The sequence below is a fragment of the Eriocheir sinensis genome, chromosome 42 (genome assembly GCF_024679095.1).
Source record: "Eriocheir sinensis breed Jianghai 21 chromosome 42, ASM2467909v1, whole genome shotgun sequence".
Lineage (NCBI taxonomy): Eukaryota > Metazoa > Arthropoda > Malacostraca > Decapoda > Varunidae > Eriocheir > Eriocheir sinensis.
The window spans coordinates 11,795,792-11,804,309 of record NC_066550.1 but is presented as its reverse complement, the minus strand read 5'-3'; the positions used below and the strand labels follow the sequence as shown (position 1 = coordinate 11,804,309).

Here is an 8,518-nt window from a genome sequence, read left to right as displayed (position 1 = left end):
TATTGAAGGGGTGACTCGGCTGTTCCCCGGGTTCCCTTTCTTCAGAGTGCGGCGAGATGTAGTACTTTCTGAGGAGGACTGTCGTGGATGTGTAGTTGAAGGGCTCTGCTGTGAAGCGGGAAGGGGGCGTAGCAGGTGTAATAGCAGTAGTAGGAGGAGGAGGAGTAGTTAGAGATGTTATGTGTGGAATAGGAGGAGGAGAAGGAGGAGGGAAGGGTAAAGCATGAGATGAAGAGGAAGATGAGGAAACAGACATGTGGACAGGAGAGAAATGAGACACGGGAACGGACGAAGACATGAGTTTGGACAGCGAGTGAGGGAAAGCAACAGGCAAGGGCGCAGAAGACGGTGCAGAAGACGAAGAAGGGACAAAACTCAACCCTTCTCTCACTGGTACATCATCCGCTAAATCCTTGTACTTCTCAGGCTCAAGAATGACAATTTCGTAACACTTTCCCCCGCTATTCGTGGTCCAGAGATGTCGGAAGGACTGGATGAAAGGGTTCGGGGGTAACGCGGGTTCTAGGCTATCCACGAACTCCTGGTCCAAGTTGATAGACGTCAGGAAGTAGTCTGGTTCGGTATCCGGGTCTGGGAAGATGCTGAAGTTTCTCCCTGGTGATCTTGGTGTTGGTAATGGTGATACGATTCGAGTTGTAGCGTGATCGTGGCTATGGTGGTGATGGTCCTCGGTATCCTCGTCAGCGTGTGTGTGGAGGAGAGTTTCAAAGAGTGGGAGATGGATGAGCCGGTCCTGGATGCTGGCTTTCTGTTCTGGGTGAGTTTTCTTGAAGTTCTTGAAGAGTTTGTAGAGTTTGGTCAAGCCTTCGAAGAGTTCCTCAAGTTCTGGATGTTCCCCTGAGTCGTGGTGAGTATGTGTCTCCGAGTCGTCGCCGTGGTCGTGGGTGTGGTCTTGGATATGGTCGTGTGGGGTTAGGACTGGCCCATGATGCTTGATCGGGGAGGCATGGAAGAGATCCCGAGTCGGTTCCGGTACTTTGCACTTCACTGGAGGGTCGTTAGCGGTCTCAGAGTCCTGTACGTCCTTCTGTGACTGATCGTTTTCGTCGTCATGGTCGTTTTGTTCGGTATCCTTATTGCTTTCATTGGTTTCCTGGTCCTGGGTTTTGGGTGAAGGGTCGTGGTTTTCTGTTTGGCTTTTCCGACGACCATGATCTCTTCCTCCATGGTCACGACTTCTTTCCTGACCATCATGACCTTCTGGGCGTCTCTTAGGGTCGTCGTTGTGGGTATGGTCGTCCTCTTCCTGGTCCTGATGGTCGTCCGGTCTCCCTTTCTGGTCGTTGGTGAAGAACGCACTGATGTCACCAACCGAGTCCTCTGGGTTCGAATCCCCCTCAGAGCCAAGGAGGGAGAGTCGGATCCGCTCGTAGGTTCGAAAGAAGTTCCTCCTCGCTAACGCCACCTCCGGAGTGTCCTTGACCGGCTGGGGCGCCACGCTGAAGGGGTCTGAAGTGTCAACCGGTATCTGAGAGGACTTGAGGCGCCTTCTAGTTCTCCCTGTGGCCGCTGATGGACTGGTGGCGCTGCGAGTGGTCCGCGTCGAACTTGTATCCTTTTTAGTCAACCCCGCCGTATCCATTTCAGTTTCTTGGTCACTTTGAGACTCCAGTGAGGGATTTTGGGTTCTATTTCCGGGTACTTTAAGGTCGAACGTCGAACTTGTATCCATTTTAGTCAACCCCGCCACATCCATTTCGGTTTCTCTGGTACTTTGAGACTCCAGTGAGGGATTTTGGGTCCTATTTCCAGGTACTTTAAGGTCATGATCCCTTTGTACCCCGCTTCCATCATGCCCCTTACTTCCACCATGGTCCCGTTTCAGGTGTCCACGGCCAGGTGTAAGGTGAGGGAGGTCATTAATTCTCACCTGTATAGCATTTCCAGTTACCTGAGGGTCAGACGTTACCTGGGGTTCGCTTGGGGACGTTCTGGAGCCATTATTCTTTGTCTCGTTAAGAGGTGAGGTGCCAGGGGAGACAGGTGTGACTGCGGTACGTGGGGTGATGATTGGGGTGTTTGAAGCTACCTGTGGATCACCTGGGGCCATAAAACCACCTGGGGATGTTTTGGGGTCATTTTTCTCTGTCTCATCAGCAGGTGAGACAGGGGTGACTGGGGTGATGGTTGGGGTGCTGAACGCTATCTGGGGGACATCTGGGGTGGGTTGGGGTGCAGCGTGGGCGGAAGGGGAGCCAAGGTGGGTGAGGGCGTGGCTGCCGGGTGCGTGGCTGGCTGTCAGGAGCGTGAAGGCAGCCTGCGTGAAGGTGGAAAAAGGGTGAAAAGGTGAAAAAAGGAAAACGTGTGCTGTACCCCACTAATTCATACATCGTTCTCTCTCGCTCTCGATCTCGCTCTCTCCCTTCCTCTTTACCTCCCCTCCCTTCCCCACCTACCTACTTTTCTGTCCACCCACTCACTTGCATACCTTCCTACCTAACGTAACCTAACCTATCTAACCTTACTTAACCTAACCTAACCTCAATCCCTACCTTACCTAACCTAACCTAACCTACCGTACTTAACTTAACCTAACTATCTAACCTTACCTAATCTACTCTAACCTCCCTCCCAACCTTACCTAACCTACCGTACCTAACTTAACCTACCCTAACCTCAATCCCTACCTTACCTAACCTAACCTAACCTTACCTAACTTAACCTCCCCTCCCTACCTTACCTAACCTAACCTAATCTATCGTACCTTACCTTACCTAACCTAACCTTACCTACCTCCCTCCCTCCTCCCTCTCTTCTTCCCTCCCTCACTTCTTACCTACCACCTACCTAACCAATCACCTTTCAACCCTCTTACCTGCCTATTTACCTGTCCACCTGTCTACCTGTCTCTACCTGGTTATTATTTGCATTCCAGGTGATTTCTCAGGTAACATTTGCGGTTTTTAACAGGTAGGTGGAAGTTGACAGGTAGGGAGGACTGCCCAGGTGTGTAATTAGAGGCTCGACAGGTAATAGGCGAGAGAGAGAGAGAGAGAGAGAGAGAGAGAGAGAGAGAGAGAGAGAGAGAGAGAGAGAGAGAGAGAGAGAGAGAGAGAGAGAAGTAAGACATTAAAGGAGAAGATAAAAGAAGAGAAGGCAAGAGAAAAGAAGAGGAGAAACGAAAAGATAAAAGAGAGAGAAGAAAATGGGAGAGATGAAAGAAAATGAAGATAGTGAAAAATAGAAGAAAACTAACTTATAAAAAACAAAAAAAGTGAAAATGAATGAGAGAGAGAGAGAGAGAGAGAGAGAGAGAGAGAGAGAGAGAGAGAGAGCAGGTAATAACGATGAGTGCCGCAGTGAGACAGGTAAAGGTGTGTCCCAGTTAATCAGCGTTCAATCAGCGCCCTCAGATTAACGATAATGAAGCGTTGATGGTGTGCTGTTGTTGTTGTTGTTGTTGTTGAGTTTGTTGTTGTTGTTGTTGAGTTTGTTGTTGTTGAAGTTGTTGTTGTTGTTGTTGTTGTTGTTGTTGTTGAAGTGTTTTGTTTTGCTTTCTAACTTTTGTGTTTATAGATTTTCGTCATTTCTTCTCTTCTCTCTCCTTCTCTTTGTCTTTCTCTTCCTCCTCCTCCTCTTAACACCTCTTGCCTCTTCTCTTTTCGTTTCTATTTTTTTTTTTAAGTGAGAGTGAATATATATTTCTTTTGTTATTTTTCCTGCTTCGTTGTTTGTGTTCTCGTTTTTTTTTTTTTTATGAAGTGTATGAATATAGTTTTTTATGCGTATTTTTTCAGCTTTTATATTTTTTTGTCTTTTTTTTGTTTATTTGATATGCACGAGGATTTTTTTTTCTTCTGGTAATAAATATAATGGGATGAAAAGCAGCAGTTGTGTTTTTTTATAATGAAATGTTTGAATGTGTTTTTTTACGTATTTTTTGCTCATTATTTCTGCTTTTTTATTTTATTTTGGTAATAGTTATAATGATAGAGAAAGTAGTAGTAGTAGTAGTAGTAGAAGTAGTAGTAGTAGTAGTAGTAGTAGTAGAAGTAGTAGTAGTAGTAATAGTAGTAGTAGTAGTAGTAGTAGTAGTGGTAGTAGTAGAAGAAGAAGAACAAGAAGAACAAAAACAAGAAGAACAAAAACAAGAAAAACAAAAACAAGAAGAACAAGAACAAGAAGAACAACAAGAACAAGATGAAAAAAAGGTAAAAATAATAACATGAAAATAATAATAAGAAAAATAATAAAAACAATAACAGTAACGCCAATCAAACTCCTTACCACAACCTTCACCAAACACTTAAAATGCAGGTAACGTATGACTCACCTGAAGATTTAGGTCACTAATTAACGTGAGGGAGAGGTGTACAGGTGAGGGCGAAGGTAGAGAAGGAGGTGGAGGAGGAGGAGGGAAGGGCAGGTAAGGGAAGGGTGGAGAATATGGAGAATGATGGAGAGGGAGGGAGGAGGAGGAGGAGGAGGAAGTGAAGGTAATGGGGAAGGAGGAGGAGGAGGAGGAGGAGGAAATGGGTATGGAAATGGAGGGAAAATGAGGAGGTGAGGTAAAGTGGGAGGAAATTAATAGGTGGTGGAGGAGGAAGAAGGGGAGAGGAGGAGGAGGAGGAGGAGGAGGAGGAGGAGGAGGAGGAGGAGGCAAATGGACGAACATATTGAGAAGAAAGTGGATCAAACGAGAGATGGAGAGAAATGATAGGAAAAGGAGAGGAAGAAGAATGGAGGAAGATAAGGAGGAGGAGGAGGAGGAGGAGGAGGAAGCGTCTATAGATGGAGGAAGAAAAATATACGTAGCAGTGAGAGAGGAGAGAAAAAGAGAGATAAATAATGGAGATAAAAGAGAAGGAAGAGAGGGAGAAAAAAATAACAGTATATATTTTTCAGACCTTAAAGTAATACAGAATGGGGGGAGGAAAAGAGAGAGAGAGAGAGAGAGAGAGAGAGAGAGAGAGAGAGAGAGAGAGAGAGAGAGAAGAGATAAAAAAGAGAGAATGAGTGGGAGGGAGTGGAAAAAAAGAGGAGAAAAAGTGGAAGAGGAGAGGAAAGAGATGAGAAAAGATTAGATAAAGGGGAAGAGAAAAGGAATAAGATGAAAGAGAGAATAGAGGATAAAAATGATAAAGAGAAGAAAAGGGAAGAAGAAAAGGAGGAAAATGTGGATAAGAAAGATGGGAGGAAGTGGATGGGAGAGAAGAGAAGAAAACGGAAATGCGAAAAGTTTAAAAAAATGGAGAAGAGAAAAAGAATAAGAGAAAAGGAAGGAGATAAGAGAGATTAACAATAATAAAGAGGAGAAGAGGGAGAAGGTATAGAAGAGAACGATGAAAGAAAGAAATGAATAAGAAGAGAAAGGAAAACAAAACAGAAGGAGAAATAAATAAAAAAAAAGAACAATTTGGATAAAAGAAGAAAAAACAAAAAATATGGAAAGAGAAGCGGAGTGGAAAAAGAGGAGGAGGAGGAAGAGGAGGAAGGGAGGAGGAGGAGGAGGAAGACAGTGGTGTGGGTGGTGAAGGTAAGGCAAGGGAGGAGGAGGAGGAGGAGGAGGAGGAAGGTAAAGAGTCGAGAGAGAGGGAGAGAGAGAATACGTCGGAGGGAGGGAGGTAGGGAGGGGGAGGATGCACGAGAGAAGGCGTGGAGGAGGAGGAGGAGGAGGAGGAGGAGGAGGAGGAGGAGGAAGAGGAGGAGGAGGAGGAGGGGGGCTTGAAGTGAGGTCAGAGGAGTAGCCACGCCCTTCCTTACCCATTCTTACTCAACACCTGTTTTTTGCGTGTGTGTGTGTGTGTGTGTGTGTGTGTGTGTGTGTGTGTGTGTGTGTGTGTGTGTGTGTGTGTGTGTGTGTGTGTGTGTGTGTGTGTGTGAGTGTGTGCGTGTGTGAGTGGGTTAGTGGGTGGATGGGTACTTCAAACAAACACACACACATACATACATACATACATACAGACAGACAGACAGACAGACAGACAGACAGATGGAGAGATACAGACAGACATACAAGGTCCTATTTTTAAACGTCTCAAGCTCGCCTATTTAAAAAGCCTCTCGTTGGAAGCTGTTGCTGTTATTTCCATGGACTGTTTTGTGTTCCCAGTGATAGATTTACACGACTTCTAAATCTTGAACTGGAAAACCACCCATGAAAATCCGACTAATCTCCTCCGTGTGCGATTTGCATGGAAGATAAGGAGGAATAGGGAAGGAGAGGGAGGAAGGGGCGAGAGAGGAGAGGGGAGGGGAGAATGAGGGGAAAGGAGAAAGAGGGGAGGAACAGGGGATGGAGATGAGTAGAAAGGGAAAGAGGGAAGAAGGAGAGGTATAAGTTGCAGATGCGCGATTTTCATTGACTGTTTTGTGTTCCCAGTGATAGTTTTACACGCCTTCTGAATCTTGAACAGGGGAAACACTCTTGAAAACCCTTTAAATCCTCTATGTGTTGGATTTTCATTGACTGTTTTGTGTTCCTAATGATAGTTTTACACGACTTCTGCATCTTGAACAGGGGAAACACTCTTGAAAACCCTTTAAATCCTCTATGTGTTGGATTTCCATGGACTGTTTTATGTTCCCAGTGATAGATTTACACGACTCTGCATAATGAACAGGAAAAAACACCCATGAAAATCTGATTCATCTCCTCTGTAGCCAAGGGTAATAGATGTAGTGTCAACCCGATACGTTTAATAATATGGACCACAGAGACAGACAGACAGGAAGAGAGACGGACGAGTATAAACAGACACACAGACGGGAGGATACACTAACAGACGGAAAGACGGAAATACACAGCCGAGAGAGAGAGAGAAAGAAAGACAGGAAAAGACGAAGAATAGGTAAAGGAAACGAAGAGGAATGATAGATAGGAATGATAGAATGAGTGACAGACAAACAGGCAGACAGACAGACAAACAATGGAGAAGGAAAAGGAAAAGAGGAATCTGATAAAAAAAAGGAGAATGTAAGTCATACACACACACACACACACACACACACACACACACACACACACACACACACACACACTAAAAAACAAGAAAACAGATGGAGAGAAAAAGATGAAAAAGCAACGAAACAAAATACAAAACAAGACAAAAGAAAGAGAAAGAGAAAAAGAGAAAGACAAAAGAGAAGAGAAAGAGAAAAAGAGAACATTACCAACCCAAATAAGGCGAAGAGAACCAAAACAAAAAAACAAAGACAATAAAGAAAAAAAGAAAATAAATAACTACATCAATACCTCTCACACAGGTAATAAATCCCTTGAGGTTAATTATACTCAGGTAAGGAGAGAGAAAGAGAGAGAGAGAAAGAGAAAAGTAGGTGGAGTACGAACAAGAGGAGGAGGAGGAGGAGGAGGAGGAGGAGGAGGAGGAGGAGGCGTTGCTGGAAGAAAGGAAGAGTAGTTACCACCTGTAGAACGCCTCCCTAACCTTACCTGTGGAGTGTAAGTACCTGTTTAACCTGCACCTGTATATCTTTCTTAAGCTTACCTGTTGTGTGTACCTGCCCCCGCCCTGCCTGCCCTACACTGATTGAACTTACCTGTCTTAACCTTACCAGTGCTTACCTGTCTTAAGATTACACCAATTCATCTAAACTTACCTAACCTAAAATTCAACCTCACCTGATCTGCTCACCTGCCCTTGATTGATTAAGCTCACCTGTCTTAACCTTACCTATGTTTACCTGTCTTAAGATTATACCTATTTATCTAACCTTTCCTAACTTAAAATTAAACCTCACCTGATCTGTTTACCTGCCCTTAACTGATTAAACTCACCTGTCTTAACCTTACCTATGCTTACCTGTCCTTATATTATCTCTATTTATCTTACCTTACCGAACTTTAAATTCAACCTCACCTGATCTGCTTACCTGCCCTACACTAATCATATTCACCTGTCTTCAGCTTACCTTGATACACCTGGCTTTAATTTGCTTCCACTTATTCAACCTAAGCTAACTTTAACGCAATGTATTTTTAACTTTAACCAAATTTATCTTTTTTTTATCCTTATTTGACTTCCTTCACTTCCTTATACTAATTAAACTCACTTTCTAGACCTTACTTGGCTTGAAATTTCCTCTGTTTATTTAACCTTTCCTAAACTTTACCTAATCTAATGTTTCCTTATCATCTTACCTGTATTCACCTGTTTTAATCTTACCTGTATTTACCTGGGGTTGAATTACCTCTATTTATCTAACCATCCCTAATCAAAAATTCAACCTCACCTGATATGCTTACCCTGCCACAGACTGATTAAACTCACCTGTCGTAACCTTACCTGTATTTACCTGTCTTTGAACTACCTCTATTTATTTAACCTTTCCTAACTATAATCAAGTTCCACACCTGATAATCGTACCTGAGTTCACCTGCCATAGACTGTTTAAACTCACCTGTCCTAACCTAACCTGTCTCTACCTTTAAACGGCTTTGAATTCCCGCTATTTATTCAACTTGACCTAACCTTAATCTAATTCCCCACCTGATAATCCTACCTGTACTTACCTGCCCTAGACTGATTAAACTTAC

The 8,518-nt window shown here is 44.0% G+C and overlaps 1 protein-coding gene across 1 annotated transcript in view; it reads right to left on the bottom strand.

Annotated features, from left to right (window-relative positions):
• Window positions 1-8,518, bottom strand: part of LOC127010015 (uncharacterized) — a 33,852-nt gene that overhangs the window by 3,107 nt on the left and 22,227 nt on the right. The window contains exon 2 of the mRNA XM_050883720.1: window positions 1-2,278. This exon is cut by the window's left edge and continues 3,107 nt beyond it. Coding sequence (XP_050739677.1) covers window positions 1-2,278 — 2,278 coding nt within the window. The remainder of the gene's footprint in view (window positions 2,279-8,518) is intronic.